Raw genomic sequence first — 21,337 nt, forward strand, 5'->3', positions numbered from 1 at the left:
AACGAATTACGATAGGCTGAGAAAGGAACATTGCGAGAACAGCCAATGACAACGCGGATCAAATTCTAACCAATGGAGATGAAGTACAGACACCAACGACACTGATAGCCTTCCTCAGCCAATACAAACGAAGGCTACAGAAAGCTGTAATTTGCATACCGACCCTATAAAAGGAGAGCGCTCAGACTGGTCGTCAGCGCACGATCTGTCAGCTTCTTACGGGTCGTTTGCGGAAGCTTACATAATAATGCCCGAGCCGGCCAAATCCGCCCCCGCGCCCAAGAAGGGCTCCAAGAAAGCGGTGACCAAGACGCAGAAGAAGGGCGACAAGAAACGCAAGAAGAGCCGCAAGGAGAGCTACTCGATCTACGTGTACAAGGTGCTGAAGCAGGTGCACCCCGACACGGGCATCTCGTCCAAGGCCATGGGCATCATGAACTCCTTCGTCAACGACATCTTCGAGCGCATCGCCGGCGAGGCCTCGCGCCTGGCGCACTACAACAAGCGCTCCACCATCACCTCGCGGGAGATCCAGACGGCCGTGCGGCTGCTGCTGCCCGGTGAGCTGGCCAAGCACGCTGTCTCCGAGGGCACTAAGGCTGTCACCAAGTACACCAGCTCCAAGTAAGCTGCCTCTGAGCCCTTCTCGACCCAAAGGCTCTTTTAAGAGCCACCCATCCTTTCAGTAAAGGAGCTGACACAGTGGGGGCTTGTTCGTAGTAGTCCCAGCTACTTCTTTGGGAAGGAAACTATGATACTGTGGACGTGTTGTCAGTAGTAAGACACACGAGATATACCCGCTTGCGGTAAACAAAGTGTTTACACATCTGCCTCTGGACGTGGAGAACTCGTGATTCCATAAAAACGCTGCTGTGGCCCGCTTCGCTTGTGTGTCCGGTTTGGAGGAGGCTTAGCAATAAAGCAGCGATATGTAGGTGTTTTTTTTAAATGCCCAAAACGTGTGTTATGAATAGGTGGTGCTTGCTGCTTTTTTTTCTGCCCCCCCCCCGCCCGCCCCCTTGGGGCGGCACTCCGGCGGAATTGGGGACAGATGCATCGAAAGCACAGGCGGTGTAAGGTTACCGTGTGCTTCTACGGCAAAACGCTCAAGGTCGCCCCCTCTTCACACCCACCCCCCCACCCCCCCGGCCACGCTAGCGTTCTCGCCGCCGACCGGAGCGCTGCACGGCGTTGTCGCCCCCGAACGGCGCAGCCCGCCTGCGGTCGCGAGCACGGTGTGCCCCCAGCGCTCTTCCCCGGCTCTCGCCCGCTGCGGGCCGGAGGACCCGGAGCGCGGCTGCCGGGCTCGTGCCCGACCTGAGTGAGGACTGCACGGAGCTCCCCAGCAAGAGGGCCCGGCCCAGCGCAGCTCCCGAGAGGACGCTGATTGGTCGCGGTGGTGCTCGCAGACTGGGAGCCCGTTCTCGCTTCCCCGAGCCTCGCTCCTCCGAACAGAGCGGGACGAAACAGCGAGCGCTGGGGGGGCAGGAGCAGGCTGCCATACGAGGGAGCCTTTGCCAGCAATACCGACGCGGGGGTGGAGGGGGGGGGAGCGGTGTTGGGAGAGGCCGAGGCGTGGGCGGCGGGACCCGGCTACAACAGCCACCTACGGGGGTCCCTGCCACCCTCCCGCCCGCTGTTCGCGGAAACGGCCCACGCATTCCTTTAGACAGCCAGGGAGCCGGTGCTAAAGCGCTCTGGAGGGCTGGGAAAGCAAGCGGTCGGGCTGGGGCTGGCCGCGGCGGGAGGGGGGAAGGGCGGGTTCACCGCCGGGGAGGCGCGGGCTTTTCGAATGCTCGCGTCGCCCAATGGCAGGCGGGCTCGCGTGGGCGGCCAATCGGCAGGGCGCTTCGGCTATAAATACCGCCGCCGCGGGCCTGCCGCCGCAGCTCGGTCTGTGCTGAGCAGGAAGGAGTGTTAGCGAGCGAGGGGCCATGGCGCGCACAAAGCAGACGGCGCGTAAGTCGACGGGCGGGAAGGCGCCCCGCAAGCAGCTGGCCACCAAGGCGGCCCGCAAGAGCGCGCCGGCCACGGGCGGCGTGAAGAAGCCGCACCGCTACCGGCCCGGCACGGTGGCGCTGCGCGAGATCCGGCGCTACCAGAAGTCGACGGAGCTGCTGATCCGCAAGCTGCCCTTCCAGCGGCTGGTGCGCGAGATCGCGCAGGACTTCAAGACCGACCTGCGCTTCCAGAGCTCGGCCGTGATGGCGCTGCAGGAGGCGAGCGAGGCCTACCTGGTGGGGCTCTTCGAGGACACCAACCTGTGCGCCATCCACGCCAAGCGCGTCACCATCATGCCCAAGGACATCCAGCTGGCACGCCGCATACGCGGAGAGCGGGCTTAATCTTCTAGCAAAACGGACCTTTCAGATTATCGAAAACCCAAAGGCTCTTTTAAGAGCCATTCCATGTACAACGAAAGAGCTACAACACTTCTGTATTGTGAAGATATATAGTGTGCACCGAGCCACTCGGCAACCCTAGTTCCCTGAACATCACAGGAAAACAAAAATAAAGGAATAACAGCTCCTTTTATTGCACATGGAATGGCTCTTAAAAGAGCCTTTGGGCTTGTATTGGTGTCTCAGTTGCTAGACCTGTGGAGGGGCTATGGCAGAAGCCCCTTCAGGCCCGCTCTCCGCGGATGCGGCGTGCCAGCTGGATGTCCTTGGGCATGATGGTGACGCGCTTGGCGTGGATGGCGCACAGGTTGGTGTCCTCGAAGAGCCCCACCAGGTAGGCCTCGCTCGCCTCCTGCAGCGCCATCACGGCCGAGCTCTGGAAGCGCAGGTCGGTCTTGAAGTCCTGCGCGATCTCGCGCACCAGCCGCTGGAAGGGCAGCTTGCGGATCAGCAGCTCCGTCGACTTCTGGTAGCGCCGGATCTCGCGCAGCGCCACCGTGCCGGGCCGGTAGCGGTGCGGCTTCTTCACGCCGCCCGTGGCCGGCGCGCTCTTGCGGGCCGCCTTGGTGGCCAGCTGCTTGCGGGGCGCCTTCCCGCCCGTCGACTTACGCGCCGTCTGCTTTGTGCGCGCCATGGCCCCTCGCTCGCTAACACTCCTTCCTGCTCAGCACAGACCGAGCTGCGGCGGCAGGCCCGCGGCGGCGGTATTTATAGCCGAAGCGCCCTGCCGATTGGCCGCCCACGCGAGCCCGCCTGCCATTGGGCGACGCGAGCATTCGAAAAGCCCGCGCCTCCCCGGCGGTGAACCCGCCCTTCCCCCTCCCGCCGCGGCCAGCCCCAGCCCGACCGCTTGCTTTCCCAGCCCTCCAGAGCGCTTTAGCACCGGCTCCCTGGCTGTCTAAAGGAATGCGTGGGCCGTTTCCGCGAACAGCGGGCGGGAGGGTGGCAGGGACCCCCGTAGGTGGCTGTTGTAGCCGGGTCCCGCCGCCCACGCCTCGGCCTCTCCCAACACCGCTCCCCCCCCTCCACCCCCGCGTCGGTATTGCTGGCAAAGGCTCCCTCGTATGGCAGCCTGCTCCTGCCCCCCCAGCGCTCGCTGTTTCGTCCCGCTCTGTTCGGAGGAGCGAGGCTCGGGGAAGCGAGAACGGGCTCCCAGTCTGCGAGCACCACCGCGACCAATCAGCGTCCTCTCGGGAGCTGCGCTGGGCCGGGCCCTCTTGCTGGGGAGCTCCGTGCAGTCCTCACTCAGGTCGGGCACGAGCCCGGCAGCCGCGCTCCGGGTCCTCCGGCCCGCAGCGGGCGAGAGCCGGGGAAGAGCGCTGGGGGCACACCGTGCTCGCGACCGCAGGCGGGCTGCGCCGTTCGGGGGCGACAACGCCGTGCAGCGCTCCGGTCGGCGGCGAGAACGCTAGCGAGGCCGCGGGGGAGGGGGGGTGGGTGTGAAGAGGGGGCGACCTTGAGCGTTTTGCCGTAGAAGCACACGGTAACCTTACACCGCCTGTGCTTTCGATGCATCTGTCCCCCAATTCCGCCGGAGTGCCGCCCCAGGGGGGGGGGCGGGGGGGGGGGAAGAAAAAAAAGCAGCAAGCACCACCTATTCATAACACACGTTTTGGGCATTTAAAAAAAACACCTACATATCGCTGCTTTATTGCTAAGCCTCCTCCAAACCGGACACACAAGCGAAGCGGGCCACAGCAGCGTTTTTATGGAATCACGAGTTCTCCACGTCCAGAGGCAGATGTGTAAACACTTTGTTTACCGCAAGCGGGTATATCTCGTGTGTCTTACTACTGACAACACGTCCACAGTATCATAGTTTCCTTCCCAAAGAAGTAGCTGGGACTACTACGAACAAGCCCCCACTGTGTCAGCTCCTTTACTGAAAGGATGGGTGGCTCTTAAAAGAGCCTTTGGGTCGAGAAGGGCTCAGAGGCAGCTTACTTGGAGCTGGTGTACTTGGTGACAGCCTTAGTGCCCTCGGAGACAGCGTGCTTGGCCAGCTCACCGGGCAGCAGCAGCCGCACGGCCGTCTGGATCTCCCGCGAGGTGATGGTGGAGCGCTTGTTGTAGTGCGCCAGGCGCGAGGCCTCGCCGGCGATGCGCTCGAAGATGTCGTTGACGAAGGAGTTCATGATGCCCATGGCCTTGGACGAGATGCCCGTGTCGGGGTGCACCTGCTTCAGCACCTTGTACACGTAGATCGAGTAGCTCTCCTTGCGGCTCTTCTTGCGCTTCTTGTCGCCCTTCTTCTGCGTCTTGGTCACCGCTTTCTTGGAGCCCTTCTTGGGCGCGGGGGCGGACTTGGCCGGCTCGGGCATCGCAGCACGGGCACGTCTCTCACTCTCCAGCAAGCAGCAGTCGATACGACGCCGAGTAACGACACCCTCCCCCCGAGCCCCTTTTATAGCGGCGCTGCGTGACGCACCGGCTCGACTGTGTGGAGCCGCCATTGGTTGGAAGTTATGCTCGGGGGCGTTACGCCGCGCTGCGCGTTGCTATTGGGCACCGCTGGATCCGCGTTCCCAGTGGGGAGCTGCCGGCACAACGCCTCCGCCGCAGCCTATCGGCGCCGCCGCCGCCGCGCCGCCCGTGCCGGATATAAGCGGGCCTCACGGCGGGCGTGGGCCGGTGTCTCTGCGGAGCTGCGGGCGCCGTCGCTTCGCCGAGTCGCTGCGATGTCCGGCCGCGGGAAGCAGGGCGGGAAGGCGCGGGCCAAGGCCAAGTCGCGCTCGTCGCGGGCCGGGCTGCAGTTCCCCGTGGGCCGCGTGCACCGGCTGCTGCGCAAGGGCAACTACGCGGAGCGGGTGGGCGCCGGCGCCCCGGTGTACCTGGCGGCCGTGCTGGAGTACCTGACGGCCGAGATCCTGGAGCTGGCGGGCAACGCGGCCCGCGACAACAAGAAGACGCGCATCATCCCCCGCCACCTGCAGCTCGCCATCCGCAACGACGAGGAGCTCAACAAGCTGCTGGGCAAGGTGACCATCGCGCAGGGCGGCGTGCTGCCCAACATCCAGGCCGTGCTGCTGCCCAAGAAGACCGACAGCCACAAGGCTAAAGCCAAGTGAGTGCCGACAAACAACGCCCGGGAAATCTTTCCCAGAAAAATCCAAAGGCTCTTTTCAGAGCCGCCCACTTGATCATTAAAGAGCAATATCGCGCTAAGTGTCCCTAGAAGCACTTTGAAAACACCACTAATACCGTCTGTCTTATTAGGGAAGAGAGACGTTTTGCATTAATTATTTTTCAAAATTTTTTAAGTATGTCTTAATTGTGCACATAAGATTAAATTTTTTATGCTGCAGTTTTGGAACCTGAAGTATTTATTTGTATCCTACATTTCTACTTATGAGTGTAAAATACTGCTCTTCCCCATCGGATCTTGCAGATGTGGTGAACCATCTGGCCCCATGTGAAAACCGTCCCTGCCTATTCAGCTGCTTCCCCTCACGCAGTCACACAAGCGGAAAAGAAAAGTGTTAAGTACTGGCTAGAAGACTGTTTAGAAACAGAGGAATACATTTCAAGTCTTTAAGTACTTAAGCCGCCTTTAAGTAATGTCATTCATCTTCAAAGGAGGCAACGATCTCCACCCAGTATTGTAGTGATAATGATTAGAGAAGCAGGAAGAGCTTAAAGCACTGAAGTTTCTGTCTGTGAGGGCACATACTCTACGTGTTTCCGTATGAGGTAAACTCCAAGACTACAAAACTATTTCCATTGTTTACTCACAATATGTAAAGAAAGAAAATGGTTACGTGCGTATTTCAGCTCTTTTTGAGAAAATTTGGGTGGCTCTTAAAAGAGCCGTTGGGGTTCAGTGCGACGCCAAGGGTTTTTCCTCGGAGCTTACTTCTTCTTGGGCGCCACCTTCTTTGGCTTGGCCGCTTTCGGCTTGGCCGCCTTGGGCTTGGCTGCTTTGGGCTTCACCGCCTTCGCTTTGGCCGGGCTCTTCGCTGCTGCCGCCGCCTTTTTCGGCTTAGCAGCCTTAGTCGCCTTCTTAGAGCTCTTGGCCGCTTTCTTGGCCGCGGCAGCTGCCGGCTTCTTGGCTTTCCTGGGGCTCTTCTTCGCCGCCGCTGCCTTCTTGGGCTTCTTAGCGGCGCTGGCGGGCTTCTTGGCAGCCGGCTTCCTGGGCTTGGCCGCGGCTGCCCGCTTCTTGGGGGCTTTTTCCTTCACTTCGCCAGGCTTCTTGTTGAGGCGGAAGGAGCCCGAGGCGCCGGTGCCCTTGGTCTGCACCAGGGTGCCCTTGTTGACGAGGCTCTTGAGCCCCAGCTTGATGCGGCTGTTGTTCTTCTCCACATCGTAGCCGCCGGCGGCCAGCGCCTTCTTGAGCGCGGCGAGGGAGAGCCCCTTGCGCTCCTTGGAGGCGGACACGGCCTTGGTGATCAGCTCGGTGACGCTGGGGCCCGCGGGCTTGCGGGCCTTGGAGCCGCCCGCCGCCTTCTTCGGCTTCTTGGCGGCTGCCTTGGCGGCGGGGGCCGCGACAGCGGGCGCTGCCTCAGCAGCCGGAGCAGGAGCGGTTTCGGACATCTCGACTCTGCGCAAACCGTAGCGGAGCGAGCTGCACCAACGGCTGCTGCGCCCCTATTTATAGCAGCGCGGCGGGCGCTGATTGGTGCGTTGCCGAGCCCGCCCCGCCCCACCGCTTTGCGCTCTGCCGCTCGGCTTGTGTTTTTTCCTTGTCAAAAAAGTGTTTTTTTCGTAAAAAAGCCGTGACCACGGCAACCCATTTCTTAATATTCTTGCTGAAGACGTAAGATATTTTTGGTTTTCGGCGTTTCTTTTGGTTGAGTGTTTAAATGAGTTTCAGGCAAACCAATTATCCCCGAGTTTGGGGACTGCACGCAGAGCCGGATGGTGAGATTTTTGTTTTTCCTTTTGAATTAAAACTTTGCTTCTGACAACACTGCTACAATGGCAGCGGCTTCATGTTCCTCAGACAGTTTTTCACCACGGTAGTGCAAAATGGACCTAATCTCGAGACATTTTCGTAGCATAAATGAGCTTTGAAAAGAAGCAAGTAACACAAAGTAGCCGGTCAGCCCTGGTTTTGTGTTATGAGTTGTTTGCCGTAACACGGCTTCATCTCTTAAAAATAATGAAACCTGTGTATATAGTGCCCTATTTAGCTCTAGTCAGAGCTAATATAAAGTAAACAAAAGACAGTTTTCAGCAAAATGGCTAATGTGAAAAACAGCTCTCTTAAATTAGCAGGTACCTTCAACATCACATAAGAGCATACAGAAGGTCTTTCACTCTTTCGCTGCTTTCTGCGTCGTTGTATTAATGTTTTGAGAAACTATATACCCATTTTTTCTCCAAAATACTTCTTTTCATTAAACACTATATGTGAACACTTTCATTTTTGTGATGTTATCTTAAGATAAGAGTTTATTTTTTTCTTAATATCGGACATTTTGTTGGCCAGCATCAGCAGTTTTGCAAAAGTAAAGCAAAAAATGGTGTGCATGTTTTCTTTATTTAAAAATAGGTGAGGCAGCAAACGTTTCTTTAGTATATAATATAAATCAAGTGGCTTAATTAAACAATTATGCTTTCAGAACTTCTGAGATGTACTAGGGCATGGCTTTTTCCAACCTAAGAGTTTTGTGATGTGAGATAAACTGAACATACATAAAATGATTTTTTCTTAGGATGAGTTAGATAGATGATTGTCATGTTCAAACATACACAGGACAATGTGGGAAAGAATAGAAGACACTGGTGGTAAGTTCCTATGATTGAAAATGCAGTCATTTGCCTTCTTTAGCTTTTTATTTTGGTAATGTAATATCATACGCTGTCTTGTGGAGTTTTGGCCATGAAGTCTGTTTTAAAAGCTTGTCAGTGGTGCTGGTTTACCATGACTAAGGTACACCTACAGTGTGAGAAACTACTAAGAGATGTGGTAGCATTTAGAGGGGTTTTTGTCTAGAGAAGACAAACAGCAGAATAACATCATATGCCAGAGTATAAACCAAATCATGTGAGTTTGGAGCCAATGTCTGTACTGATGCTGTATTTCACAGTGGTTTCGCCTCCTGACCCCAGTGTGGACTGTGGGTTGTGAACTACATTGTCACAGAAGTGAAACTATTGAGAAGCACACATGCCATCAAGGAGAAATTTCTGGGGGTTAGTTCTGTAGCATACACGCTTCCTTCAAATTCTCTATCTTATTCTGCTCTATTCACTTGTATCAGAACCAATTTGATAGTAGCTTTACCTCCAAATTAAATTCATCCTTCAAAAATGCATATTCCTGGGTTTAAGCTAGGCCTCTACCCTTCTTCTCAAAAACTGATGTAGCAGCACAGTCCTGGAGTAGTCTATATACTTTCATGAAAGCTCATTTTTCTGATATTCCATAGTTTTGATAACATATCTGGACTTTAAATTCTGTTTTATACAATCATAGAGAGTTAGTTTTAGGCTCAGCAAAGGATGAAATGCAAAAAGATCTTGCGAATTTTATCAGGTGGAGGAGCGGAAGGAAAAAATAATTTTGGAAGTGCCCTTTCATTGCTTTATTTAATGGGCAACCTAATTAAACTATAAAAGTAGTTCATTACTTATTTTAAATATTACCTTCCAGAAAAAAAAGATTTTAATTCTTTTTTCGTGATATCATTTCCTACAAAGATGTACTTAGTAATAGACAGAATGAATTCTGCTTCTTATTTTTTCCTGAAATGTGCTTAGGCATTACGTAGCTTCAGTTTCAAATCACATATCTAGCAAACACCTCCTTAAACACCCAAAAGGGCTACACGAAGGTCTACATAGCCTTAAGGCCTTGTGGCCCTTCGCAATGTAGTACAGGCAGACACTTTGATATTGATTTACCCCATGAAAAAGGAAGACCAGCGAGTAGTATAGAAAAATTGCTATAGTCAGAGTGTGATTTGTTCAGGTTCTGGATGAGGTGTAAGGCACCAGTATCTCATTTCTGATTTGCTGTCCAGTCAGTTAACTAGAAAATACAGTTATTTCTTTATGCAGCCTGGCGTATTTCACTTTTGCAGAAATACAAGCACATAGGTGTTTGGTTTTGTTTTACATGGCGATTAATAAACACAAATTTTACTGTAGGTATGCTGCTCTAGAGAAGGTGTAAGTCTTTCCAAGAATGCTGCTACTTTATTAAGCTGTTAAAAACAAGGGAGGGGAATTACTGGCAACTGTGTGCATTGTTCTTCAGTGTTCTTTACGGCTCACTATTCACCGTGGGACTAAACTGTAACATAACTCTGATAGTTAACTCTGACAGAGAAAAACTTGCTGTTACAGAAAAGAAGTATTTTGACAAAGGTGTTTCTATAACCAGAATAAATATGGTCTACATTTGGAAGGTAGACATGGAGGGTAGATAAAAGTACAGCTCGTCAGCCCCGTTTAAAGATTATGTTTTCTAGCACTTCCCGGTGCCGAGAATGGTTAGGTTTAATAGCCTTGCCTGGCGCTGGAAGCTAAAGTAGTTGAAGCCTAAGGCTGCTGTTGTGGCTAAGCCCAGCTGGCAGCTAACTACCACAGCCGCTCACTCCCCCTCCCCCTGCCCCCCCTCAGAATCAAAAAAAGCTTAAACTCGTGGGTTAAGAACAGTTTAATAATAGAAATAAAGTAAAATATTTTAACACAACTATAGTAAACATAGGAATAATCATAATAGCAATGAAAAGAGGACAGAGAGAGGTGAGGAGTGTATGTGTGGAATAAGTCCCAAGAAAAACAAGTGATGCTCAGTATAACTGCTCAGCACCTGCTGAAACCTGCCTGGCCAGTCCCTGAGCAGTGGTCGGCCCCTCCTGGCCAACTCCCCCCCCCCCAGTTTGTATAATCAGCATGATGTTCTGTGTGATGGACTAGCCCTTTGGCTGCTTTGGGCCGGCTGTCCTGCCTGTGCTCCCTCCTGGCTGCTTGTGCACCTGCTCACTGGCAGAGCATGGGAAACTGAAAAGTCTTTGACTTAGAGTAAGCACTGCTTAGCAACAACTAAGACATCAGTGTGTTATCAACATCCTTCTCATACTTGACCCAGAACACAGCACTGTACCAGCTACAAAGAAGAAAATTAACTCTACCCAAACCAAAACCAGGACAGCCGCAAGAGCTGACAGAGGGTAAAATTTTTGGTCAAATTACTGCTGCAAATACAGAACTAGCTGAAACCAGCAGATGCGAGCAGAACAAAGAAGATGGGGACCAAGGAAACCATTCCAAGAGAAGGAGGTAACCTCAGAAGAAGGCCAGCCTGGCCACCAAGAAACCCGATAAGAAATAAAGTGACCACCAGCCAGAATTAAATGATGTGACTTGGCAATCGGGTGATGGGTGGTACGGGTATGATTGGGCGGGTGCCATCTGCAGTAGGGGTTCCTCCTGGGGGCACCCAGCTCGAGCTGCTTTGCATGCCGGCTACGTAAACCACTGATTTACTCAGCAGACAGGAGACTCGTCTTCTTTGAGGAGGAACCGAGGGCTGAGCCCTGTTGAGCTGGCAGCCACCTAATTCCTACCATGGTCTAGGTGGTGGCTGCATAATTCCTGCTACACCAGGGTGATGTATTTGGACACTGGGCCACCTTAATGTTGCTGGGTGACATCATCTGGGTAGCGTGGATTTAAGAATACAAAAGACACTGCCGTGTGAACTGGATAGGAAAGACCACTAAAGAATGTGAATGATGGAACAACATGCTGTCATATGGCTTTATCTTCACACTACTTGCTTTATTAATTTGGAATGTTCATCCTCCTCTGGGATGAAATCCATATAGATTTGAAGTCCCCAAACAGATCTGTAATCTGTAATCTCTTAAAATAAAATAAAGCTATGACCAGAGGCATTAGGCAGAAAATTTAGTTATTAGAAGGGGATCCACAGATACAGTTTTCTTCGTTTCTCTTAAAATTATCTCCTTGCAAATACATTAACATTTTTATATTAAAGTTTTATTTGGGTTCAAAGCAAGAGAGAAATAGCTCCTTGATTGTTCCAGACTACAGAGCTTTCAAGAACTTCCAATCTCAGTTAAGGGATAATTCCAAGAATCAATTTATAAGAAACAAGCAAGGCAGCCAGCAATCAGTCAAATTACAGAGCTTCTTGTTTAATATTTAATGTTTCAATGTGGTACAAACATAATACGTATGAAAGTGTTACTGTACTGGATGAAGTTATATGTGTATATTAATGGTTTGATTAAAAGCCTACTTTTGCCAATAGGGAATGTTAATTTAGGTAGAGAGAAAGTAGCCAGTCCACTCTTCCTTTCTGCTTAATTCCTTCCTTTAATAAGCTGGGAGGGTCACAGGGAACACAAAATACAATGTGTCTTGAAAATGTGTGCACAGGCTGGAGACCAGAGGGATGTTGAGACCAGAAACACTGGGTAGCACTGATCTGAGTATTTCTAATTGCTCAGGCAAATGTTGGAGACCCTTTGGGGGAACAGGAGCATGTGAAATAACATATTTTAACAGCATATGAATACAACATTTCTTTTGCCACTTGTTGCTGCACACTTTCTGTATGTCATCTGGGATCTCCGAACGCAGCATGTCTGGATGGCTGTTGCCTGCCCTGTGCACTGAGGAACGGCAGCTTCTTCCCACTGCGGATTACCTTTGGGAAGGAGGAAGCACTCTTCTTCCTAGGCTGTCAGCCTCAGCTAAGGTGCTGCACCACATGGCCAAGTTTTCATTTGTGTTTCAAGATCATAAGAACAAAATTTTAGGTTTGTCTTCTGCCTGTTTCTTGCAGTGGTATGGGCCTGGGTTTTGTGAGGGTGAAATAAGGAGTGGCAAACATGCAACGGTACAGCTTGTTGCAGAATTGAGCTGTCCTGTACAGTCTCCTACAAGCCACAGGCAGTGCCAGCAGAGATTGAGTGGCTAAGCCACTTCCTAGCTGCCTGATGCCTTGGCTCAGAGGACCTGTGATGGATGGTGGAAAGCAGTACCACAAAGATGGGAAGAGTGTAATCAGCTGCAGTGGTTCAGGACATGGAAGACGTCTAAGCTACCCTTCCTCCTTGTAGGCTGTGATAAATGAGCAGTAGAGCATTTTCAGGTGAACACTGAGAAGAAAGCTGAGACACTGGAAAGCTGATAGCCATGGTTCCTTTGCAGACGTTTTGAGGTTGGGAAGACCTGCACATTTCAGAAGGAGCTTGCGCTCCTCTCCTTCCATGTGATACCCAGGAAGTCAGTGGGCTTCTTGTTCCCAGGGGCTACTTTGGTTGTTCGCTACAGTCCCTAACTGCTGTTTTCTCCTTCCCCCCTCCTCAAAAAAAAAAAAGTGTTGTGGGTCTTGCACAATATTCTGGACACTTCCCTGACAAGGTTGGTCCGCATGCAGCCCAGTATTCACAGAGTAAGAAAAGTCTCCCAAAAGGGAGTCTCCCAAAGGAAAACTCATCTATACTGCCTGGGATTTCTCCCCCCCCCGCCTCCCCCCCCCCCCCCCCCCCCCCCCCCCCCCCCCCCCCGGCTTTCTGATGCCGATTCCAGCGTTTCTCACTATCTCTTTCCATGGCACCTAGCTGTTTCTCCCAGACAATATGCAAAGCACATCGCTGTCTATTAGGGAGAACACTTTGGGAGGCGATACATGGCAGGAAGGGGACACATGACTGCAAAACTCCAGCGAGAAGAGGGTTTAAATTTAGATTCTCCTCACCTCAAGAAAAAAAAAAATAAACCACACCTGGAACCATGAGACTTTCTAAGGGCACAGGTCGTATACAAACAAAAGTGTTAAGTTGTTTGGTAAAATATTGGTTTATGTCGGTGATGGTTACCATAGTTTTGAGGAGAGAAGGCCCTTCAACCCACCACTGAGAAGAATTTTACCCTCACCTCACGCCGAGATAAGTCTCGCCGTCGCTGTTAACTATTCCCCTACGAAGGTACCATATGAAACCGTTCTTGGACAGCTCAGGATAACACAGAAAATCAGTTCCTGATAACGAACATCCAAGTGGGCTTCCTTGCCAAACCTGTGCAAACACATCCAGGAATACGTGCTACTAACGGATGAGCGGGGAGGTGAGAAGGGGTCGGGGCTGGGGGGTGCTCCTTCCGGGTGATCTGCCCTTGTGTGGGGCTGGGAGGAGAACTTGACTGCTGAAGGGTGCCGTCCCGGGCTGACGCGAGCGCTGCCGATGCAGACCTTCCTGTCCCACAAGGCGCGCAGGGACGCTGAGTATCCCGCTCCGCCGCCGCGCTGCGGGCTCCGCCGGAGCCTCCCGCCCGCCCCGGCCGGAGATGCCGCCCGCGGCCCCGTGTGTGCGCGGCGGGGTCGGAGCCGCGGTGGCAGCCGCCGTGGAAAGGCAGTGGCGTGTGCCGGCCTAAGGCTCGAGGAAATCTTGGAGGACCCAGGGTGGGGAAACGGAGAGGAGGGGGGCCAGGGGGGACCAGTGTTGTGTAAGCCGCCTGCCAGTCAGTGCCCTGCTGTGCCTCGGCCCCGAGCCTAACCGCCGCGGGCTCTCCGCTCCCTTTTCTCCGTTCGTGACTATTTACCGTGCGAGCGAGCTCCGCCGCGGGGCTGGGCACGAGCGAATGGGGGGACCAGGGGCCTGGGGAGGAGCCCAACACTTACCATCCGGGATAAACCACGGATTTTACTTCAGCGGTCCCCACGCTTAGAAAACTTCCATGTAGAATCGCTTTCCCCTCAACAGCCAGCCGAGACAGACCCTCAGGACGGAAGGGAAGCAGGGCAGGATTGCTGCCGGCCCCTCCTGGACAGGGCAGGCGAGGTGGGGTGCAGCGGCTGGGTTGAGGAGCTGCTCCGGGACACGGCTGGGAGTGCGCGCAACCCCTCCGTTTCCGCACTTAGCGCTGAAGCCCGATGAGGGTTAATTTGGCGCCCGTGAGTATGACAGCTCCGTTCAAGGGCTTCCGGCAGCGGTGCAAGAAATAGAAGGTAATGGAACTCCTAACACGAACCTTTCCAGGAAGGAACAGCCAGACGAAGCAAATACAAATTCGCTACAGGAATGTGTGTGCAAATGCCATCTCAGTTGCGAGGCCGGGCCGGCGAGGAGCCGGGAGCGCGGCTGGGGGCAGAGCGCGGCGGGAAGGCGGACAGACAGGAACGAGCCGCAGCTTCACCCTGGGCGCAGCCGCCGAGCCCCTGATCGCAGCGGGCACCTTCGCGACCATCGCGTCTTCTCTGGGCTGAGCGGGGGTGGGTGCCACCGCCGAGTGAGCCTCGGGCAGGGAGGGTAGCGGGGCAGCGCCGCGCTCGGCAAACAGGAACGCGGAAATCCACGAGTGCGGAGGTAGTGCCGGCGCTGCGCTTTCGCAGCTCGCGGAAGCTCGACCGAAGAAAGCCGAAATGAAACTGGTGAAAGGTGATCTACATGAAATGCACAACACACTTGCCCCCATATCGTCAAGCAGCAGGAGAAGGAAAACCTCATGTCCCCTTCCAAGTGCTCGGGCGTCCCAACACGGAGCACTTGTGACAGTGACCGTAGAGACCGCTTCCTCTCAGCAGCCTCCTGCTGTATTCCAATACACTGTTTTCTTCGGTGCACACATCCTTCACTTCATCAACGGCCCATACATAGGTTTACCATAAACACTTTTACACACACCTAGAGCGTGTCTCCGACATGCGTATCGCACTGAGTCTCACTGAAACACGCATCGCCTCTGCTCCCGCAAAAGACAGTGCACCCCGAAACACACGAGATTTTCATTCCCCGACGGAGACATGACCGTGCACCGCCCGACACACGCATCGCTCTGCGTACGGCAGTCCCTTCGCTCTGCGCCTGAACAACATGCATCGCTCTGCTCCCCGACGGACACACACGGTTCTCAGCACCTCGCCACGCACACATCGGTCTGCGTCCCCCGAAACACATTATGCCCCAACACACACAGCGCTCGGAATTTCATGAAACAGACGTCGCTGTGCTCCTCCCCACCTCAAACCTCGCTCCGCTCGTGTCCTACACACGCGCGCCTCAATGCCCGAAGACTCTCCCTTTGCTCTGCCCCGGCTGAAAAACACTTCCCTCTCCGTACGATAGTTCCATCGCTCTGCGCCTTAAACACGAACGTCGTTCGGCGACCCAGCCGACACACCTCTCGGAGTCTCCCGAAGACACATCGCTCCGCTCCTCCCCTACGCACACATCGCTCTGCCCCGGATGACAAACACATCGTCCTGCGTACGACAGTCCCATTGCTCTGCACCTCCCGAAACACGCACCGCTCTCGGGTAGCCGTCCCCCCCCCCCCCCCCCCCCGTTGCCGGAACTCATCGCACCACTCCTGCCCTGCCCTACACACACATCGCTGCATTCCCCGAAGACACTCCCATCGATCTGCCCCGGCTGACTCCACATCGCTCCGCGTCGCACGACGTAGAGAGCCCCTGTGAACGATAGTCCCATCGCTCTGCGCCTCAAACACACAGGCATCACTCAGCTCCCCGCCACGCACACGCTCCCCTGTCTACAACACAGCCATCGCCCTGCGCCCCCCGAAACACATCGCTCTGCGCCCCCCAAACCACACTACTCTTGTGCACCGACACACACCGCTCGGCTCCCCCCAACTCACACTCCGTCCTGCGCCCACTAACATACTCAGCGCTTTGACTGCCCGAAGCACTCTTCTCTCTGTGCCTCAACGACACACGCATCGCTCCGCGCCTCCCCTGCACATACACACCGCTGCGCTCTCCCCACACGCTTCCATCACTCTGCGCCGCCGCACCACTGCGCAACCCGCGATGCTGCCACCTCTCCGCGCCCCACGGAACACCCAACCCCTTCCTCCCCAGTTCACCCGGAGGGCCGCGAATACGGATAGCGCTGCGGCGATGACAACGACAACTCTCATGCCCCCACGACAACGCACATCGCACCGCAGCCCCAGCACACGCATCGTCCTGCGCGCGACCGCGAAGCCCATCGCCCGGGGCGGAAACTGAGCACCTCCCCCTCCTCCCCGTTTCTGAGTCACAGGCTGCTGGGGGTGGGGCGTCGGGGCATGTCATTAGGAACCTGCTTGAAAAAGGGTTCCCGGGGGGAGGGTGTCGTTACTCGGCGTCGTATCGACTGCTGCTTGCTGGAGAGTGAGAGACGTGCCCGTGCTGCGATGCCCGAGCCGGCCAAGTCCGCCCCCGCGCCCAAGAAGGGCTCCAAGAAAGCGGTGACCAAGACGCAGAAGAAGGGCGACAAGAAGCGCAAGAAGAGCCGCAAGGAGAGCTACTCGATCTACGTGTACAAGGTGCTGAAGCAGGTGCACCCCGACACGGGCATCTCGTCCAAGGCCATGGGCATCATGAACTCCTTCGTCAACGACATCTTCGAGCGCATCGCCGGCGAGGCCTCGCGCCTGGCGCACTACAACAAGCGCTCCACCATCACCTCGCGGGAGATCCAGACGGCCGTGCGGCTGCTGCTGCCCGGTGAGCTGGCCAAGCACGCTGTCTCCGAGGGCACCAAGGCTGTCACCAAGTACACCAGCTCCAAGTAAGCTGCCTCTATGCCCTGTGCCAGAGCTCCTCGACCCAAAGGCTCTTTCAGGAATCACCAGTTCTTTCAGATGAAGAGCTGTGTCACTTTCCAACAGTTAATTAATTAGTGTTCTGAGTCTTGCTTGCATGGTGCCCTTCGGGACCAGTTTTCCATCGTCTATTGCAGTTTTTTCCTGTTTCTCTTGAGTTCCAGGTCTTAATCTGATGCTGTAAAATGCAAAATGCAAGAAACTTCAGAAATGCCTATCGGGGGGCAGCAGGAGCTAAGACATTGTAGTGTTTGACTTGTGATTAGACCTTACCTATCTGAGTATTAGCCCCTTCTGAAACAATCAGCTACTCAGTATTCTGAACCTTAGAATTTAAACAAAAACAACCAGGCTAGGAAAAAGTTGAACTAATCCTTTAAGACATACATTTTAAACAGAAGATTTTTTTTTTCTGATAGGGAAGAGCAATGAAACAAAACACTAAGAAAATCAAAAAGCATTTCCCTACTAATTACTAAGATCCTCAAAGACACTATTAAACTCTATGCGTATGACCAATAGCACGGGAGTTCAGGCAGGAAAACAGAGAAGGGATGGACCAGGGCTGACACCAACCTGAGCTGAAGAGAACAGGCACTGTAACCACTTTCCCTCTCACTCTTTTTCAGATACCAAGGACTTTTGCTTAACAACGGCACGCAGGAGGCAGACTGTGTGGGGAAGGTGCCCTGCAAGCAGCTGGCAATCGAAGTGACCCACAAGAGGCAGTGTGAACAAGACTAATCAGTAATCCTGGAGTCAGCAGGGCCGAGGAAACCAAAAAAGGGTAAGTACACAGACCATGAGAAGTAGTGACCAGGCAGGGATTGGGTTCATACCAAGCTATGCTAAGCCTTTTTTTTTATCTTGGGTCCTGTATTTGTCATGCAAATAATGAAAAAGGACACCATCATTAACACACAGAAATTAAAGCTCTTTTAATGAAAAGATGTGTGGCTCTTAAAAGAGCCATTGAATTAATCTTTCAGGCATTTACTTGGAGCTGGTGTACTTGGTGACAGCCTTGGTGCCCTCGGAGACAGCGTGCTTGGCCAGCTCACCGGGCAGCAGCAGCCGCACGGCCGTCTGGATCTCCCGCGAGGTGATGGTGGAGCGCTTGTTGTAGTGCGCCAGGCGCGAGGCCTCGCCGGCGATGCGCTCGAAGATGTCGTTGACGAAGGAGTTCATGATGCCCATGGCCTTGGACGAGATGCCCGTGTCGGGGTGCACCTGCTTCAGCACCTTGTACACGTAGATCGAGTAGCTCTCCTTGCGGCTCTTCTTGCGCTTCTTGTCGCCCTTCTTCTGCGTCTTGGTCACCGCTTTCTTGGAGCCCTTCTTGGGCGCGGGGGCGGACTTGGCCGGCTCGGGCATCGCAGCACGGGCACGTCTCTCACTCTCCAGCAAGCAGCAGTCGATACGACGCCGAGTAACGACACCCTCCCCCCGAGCCCCTTTTATAGCGGCGCTGCGTGACGCACCGGCTCGACTGTGTGGAGCCGCCATTGGTTGGAAGTTATGCTCGGGGGCGTTACGCCGCGCTGCGCGTTGCTATTGGGCACCGCTGGATCCGCGTTCCCAGTGGGGAGCTGCCGGCACAACGCCTCCGCCGCAGCCTATCGGCGCCGCCGCCGCCGCGCCGCCCGTGCCGGATATAAGCGGGCCTCACGGCGGGCGTGGGCCGGTGTCTCTGCGGAGCTGCGGGCGCCGTCGCTTCGCCGAGTCGCTGCGATGTCCGGCCGCGGGAAGCAGGGCGGGAAGGCGCGGGCCAAGGCCAAGTCGCGCTCGTCGCGGGCCGGGCTGCAGTTCCCCGTGGGCCGCGTGCACCGGCTGCTGCGCAAGGGCAACTACGCGGAGCGGGTGGGCGCCGGCGCCCCGGTGTACCTGGCGGCCGTGCTGGAGTACCTGACGGCCGAGATCCTGGAGCTGGCGGGCAACGCGGCCCGCGACAACAAGAAGACGCGCATCATCCCCCGCCACCTGCAGCTCGCCATCCGCAACGACGAGGAGCTCAACAAGCTGCTGGGCAAGGTGACCATCGCGCAGGGCGGCGTGCTGCCCAACATCCAGGCCGTGCTGCTGCCCAAGAAGACCGACAGCCACAAGGCTAAAGCCAAGTGAACACATCTAAGATCAATCAAGGAGCAAAGGAGGTCAGAACAGGCTCTTTTCAGAGCCCCCACAATGCTCGTGAAGGGTTGAGTCAACTTTGCTGCTTTTACTTCTAGGGAATGCAGGTGGAAACATGTAAGCTGTGCTTTTCTTGGTGTTTGCCTTAAGTGTGTGTTCTTTGTTCCTGCCTGCCTTTTGCAGTTTTTTGGGTTTTTTTTCCTTGTTGTTGTTGTTGGGAGGTGATTGTTTTATTAATACCAAATGTAATATTTTTAAAAACTTGGGCTTATCTGCCAAGGGAGGGGTTCAATTTAGCTGCTTGTTGCCTTTATAGAATTCTTTCCTGATTTGTTTTCAATAAAATGTTTTGTTTTGTGAAAGCTTGGAGATTTTTAGTGTTCAGCAGTAGCAATTATGCTTTTTAATGATACTGAAGTAAGTATTGTGCCTCTCGGCAAGTCCACAAACTCTGGCTTTGCTTTAAGTTCTCTAGACAGTATTTATTAGACGATGATGTAAACTCAAGTCCTTTTGTATCTGCCTGGATTGTTTCGGTTTGGTGGGTCAGTATGAAAGAGTAGCTGACTGCTGTTGCAACGCCAGACAATATGGAGTTTTCAGATTTGTGGAGAAGGGGTGGGAGATGGGGAAGCAAAGTGTGCGTGGACACACACAAAGGTAAAAGCCTGAAGATGTCACGCAGTCCCAGCACTGACACTGAGCTGGTTCTTTTGCAATAGAGGGGATGTTCCCTGCCTTCAGGCCCTTGTTGATTTCCATTTTTTGCTGTTTTTTTAACTTTCGCTTGTGAGAGAATCCTGCTGGCTTTCTTTAGCACAATTAGTTCTACAGTGCATTAGGAAGGATTATGGCTGCCAGCTTCTTGACTTTCCTGGGGCTCTCTTTTGTGCTCTGTGCAGGCAAGCATGGCCTTGGTGATCACCTTAGTGGCACTGGAGCAACAGGAGCAATTTTCACCATGGTCAGTTTTGCCCATCTGTGTCCTCCAGTCTAGCCCATGTCTCTTTTCCCTAACATATCTGAGGGTCTGCTCTTTGCTGAGCTCAGATTTCCTAAAATAGAGTTGGTAATAAGTTCACTCATCTGCAGGGGAGGGAAGTCTCCACTCCCCTCTGTGCCTAATGTTGTTCCACGGAATGAAACTGGTGTCTGCATATTGGAACTGCTGAGGATTGTAGCTAAAATGGGGAAGGGTCCTATGAACCACACTGGTCATGCATGTGTTGTCTCAAAGCTGTGGGAGAAGATATAAATTTGGATTTTCAGACTGTAGAAACTTTCAGAAGGACAGTCTTTTGGATTTCTTTACCTTATAAATGAATGCTCTGGTATCAACAGTACAAATGCAATAGAACAAAAGACAAGACTATTCATTATTATTCTTGCTGTTCCTCTTATTTCCCTGCTGCAGAAGGTGTTTAGGCATTATGTAGCTTCAGTTTCAAATCACATATCTAGCAAACACCTCCTTAAACACCCAAAAGGGCTACACGAAGGTCTACATAGCCTTAAGGCCTTGTGGCCCTTCGCAATGTAGTACAGGCAGACACTTTGATATTGATTTACCCCATGAAAAAGGAAGACCAGCGAGTAGTATAGAAAAATTGCTATAGTCAGAGTGTGATTTGTTCAGGTTCTGGATGAGGTGTAAGGCACCAGTATCTCATTTCTGATTTGCTGTCCAGTCAGTTAACTAGAAAATACAGTTATTTCTTTATGCAGCCTGGCGTATTTCACTTTTGCAGAAATACAAGCACATAGGTGTTTGGTTTTGTTTTACATGGCGATTAATAAACACAAATTTTACTGTAGGTATGCTGCTCTAGAGAAGGTGTAAGTCTTTCCAAGAATGCTGCTACTTTATTAAGCTGTTAAAAACAAGGGAGGGGGAATTACTGGCAACTGTGTGCATTGTTCTTCAGTGTTCTTTACGGCTCACTATTCACCGTGGGACTAAACTGTAACATAACTCTGATAGTTAACTCTGACAGAGAAAAACTTGCTGTTACAGAAAAGAAGTATTTTGACAAAGGTGTTTCTATAACCAGAATAAATATGGTCTACATTTGGAAGATAGACATGGAGGGTAGATAAAAGTACAGCTCGTCAGCCCCGTTTAAAGATTATGTTTTCTAGCACTTCCCGGTGCCGAGAATGGTTAGGTTTAATAGCCTTGCCTGGCGCTGGAAGCTAAAGTAGTTGAAGCCTAAGGCTGCTGTTGTGGCTAAGCCCAGCTGGCAGCTAACTACCACAGCCGCTCACTCCCCCTC

General features: G+C 53.3%; 9 protein-coding genes across 9 annotated transcripts; 5 read left to right on the plus strand and 4 right to left on the minus strand.

The window, feature by feature from the left end:
- Positions 1-213: 213 nt before the first annotated feature.
- Positions 214-16,938, plus strand: LOC121088830 (histone H2B 1/2/3/4/6). Its single transcript, XM_040595416.1, has 2 exons — positions 214-264; positions 16,541-16,938. Exons 1-2 carry the CDS (start codon positions 248-250, stop codon positions 16,902-16,904), a joined length of 381 nt encoding a protein of 126 aa, XP_040451350.1. The 5' UTR covers positions 214-247; the 3' UTR covers positions 16,905-16,938.
- LOC121088832 (histone H2B 1/2/3/4/6) lies at positions 248-884 on the plus strand. The gene has a single exon (XM_040595419.1). It carries the CDS (start codon positions 248-250, stop codon positions 626-628), a length of 381 nt encoding a protein of 126 aa, XP_040451353.1. The 3' UTR covers positions 629-884.
- Positions 1,904-2,407, plus strand: LOC121088818 (histone H3). The gene has a single exon (XM_040595403.1). It carries the CDS (start codon positions 1,935-1,937, stop codon positions 2,343-2,345), a length of 411 nt encoding a protein of 136 aa, XP_040451337.1. The 5' UTR covers positions 1,904-1,934; the 3' UTR covers positions 2,346-2,407.
- LOC121088819 (histone H3) lies at positions 2,545-3,067 on the minus strand. The gene has a single exon (XM_040595404.1). The coding sequence runs from the start codon at positions 3,034-3,036 to the stop codon at positions 2,626-2,628; it is 411 nt and encodes a 136-aa protein (XP_040451338.1). The 5' UTR covers positions 3,037-3,067; the 3' UTR covers positions 2,545-2,625.
- On the minus strand, positions 4,087-4,855 carry LOC121088814 (histone H2B 1/2/3/4/6-like). The gene has a single exon (XM_040595398.1). It carries the CDS (start codon positions 4,853-4,855, stop codon positions 4,343-4,345), a length of 513 nt encoding a protein of 170 aa, XP_040451332.1. The 3' UTR covers positions 4,087-4,342.
- LOC121088810 (histone H2A-IV-like) lies at positions 4,853-5,706 on the plus strand. The gene has a single exon (XM_040595394.1). The coding sequence runs from the start codon at positions 4,868-4,870 to the stop codon at positions 5,468-5,470; it is 603 nt and encodes a 200-aa protein (XP_040451328.1). The 5' UTR covers positions 4,853-4,867; the 3' UTR covers positions 5,471-5,706.
- On the minus strand, positions 6,189-6,954 carry LOC121088805 (histone H1.10-like). The gene has a single exon (XM_040595388.1). It carries the CDS (start codon positions 6,930-6,932, stop codon positions 6,252-6,254), a length of 681 nt encoding a protein of 226 aa, XP_040451322.1. The 5' UTR covers positions 6,933-6,954; the 3' UTR covers positions 6,189-6,251.
- A 909-nt stretch (positions 16,939-17,847) lies between the features above and the next one.
- On the minus strand, positions 17,848-18,387 carry LOC121088815 (histone H2B 1/2/3/4/6). Its single transcript, XM_040595400.1, has one exon. The coding sequence runs from the start codon at positions 18,306-18,308 to the stop codon at positions 17,928-17,930; it is 381 nt and encodes a 126-aa protein (XP_040451334.1). The 5' UTR covers positions 18,309-18,387; the 3' UTR covers positions 17,848-17,927.
- A 50-nt stretch (positions 18,388-18,437) lies between these two features.
- Positions 18,438-19,419, plus strand: LOC121088811 (histone H2A-IV-like). Its single transcript, XM_040595395.1, has one exon. It carries the CDS (start codon positions 18,453-18,455, stop codon positions 19,053-19,055), a length of 603 nt encoding a protein of 200 aa, XP_040451329.1. The 5' UTR covers positions 18,438-18,452; the 3' UTR covers positions 19,056-19,419.
- Positions 19,420-21,337: the final 1,918 nt, after the last annotated feature.

The sequence above is a fragment of the Falco naumanni genome, chromosome 5 (assembly GCF_017639655.2).
Source record: "Falco naumanni isolate bFalNau1 chromosome 5, bFalNau1.pat, whole genome shotgun sequence".
NCBI lineage: Eukaryota > Metazoa > Chordata > Aves > Falconiformes > Falconidae > Falco > Falco naumanni.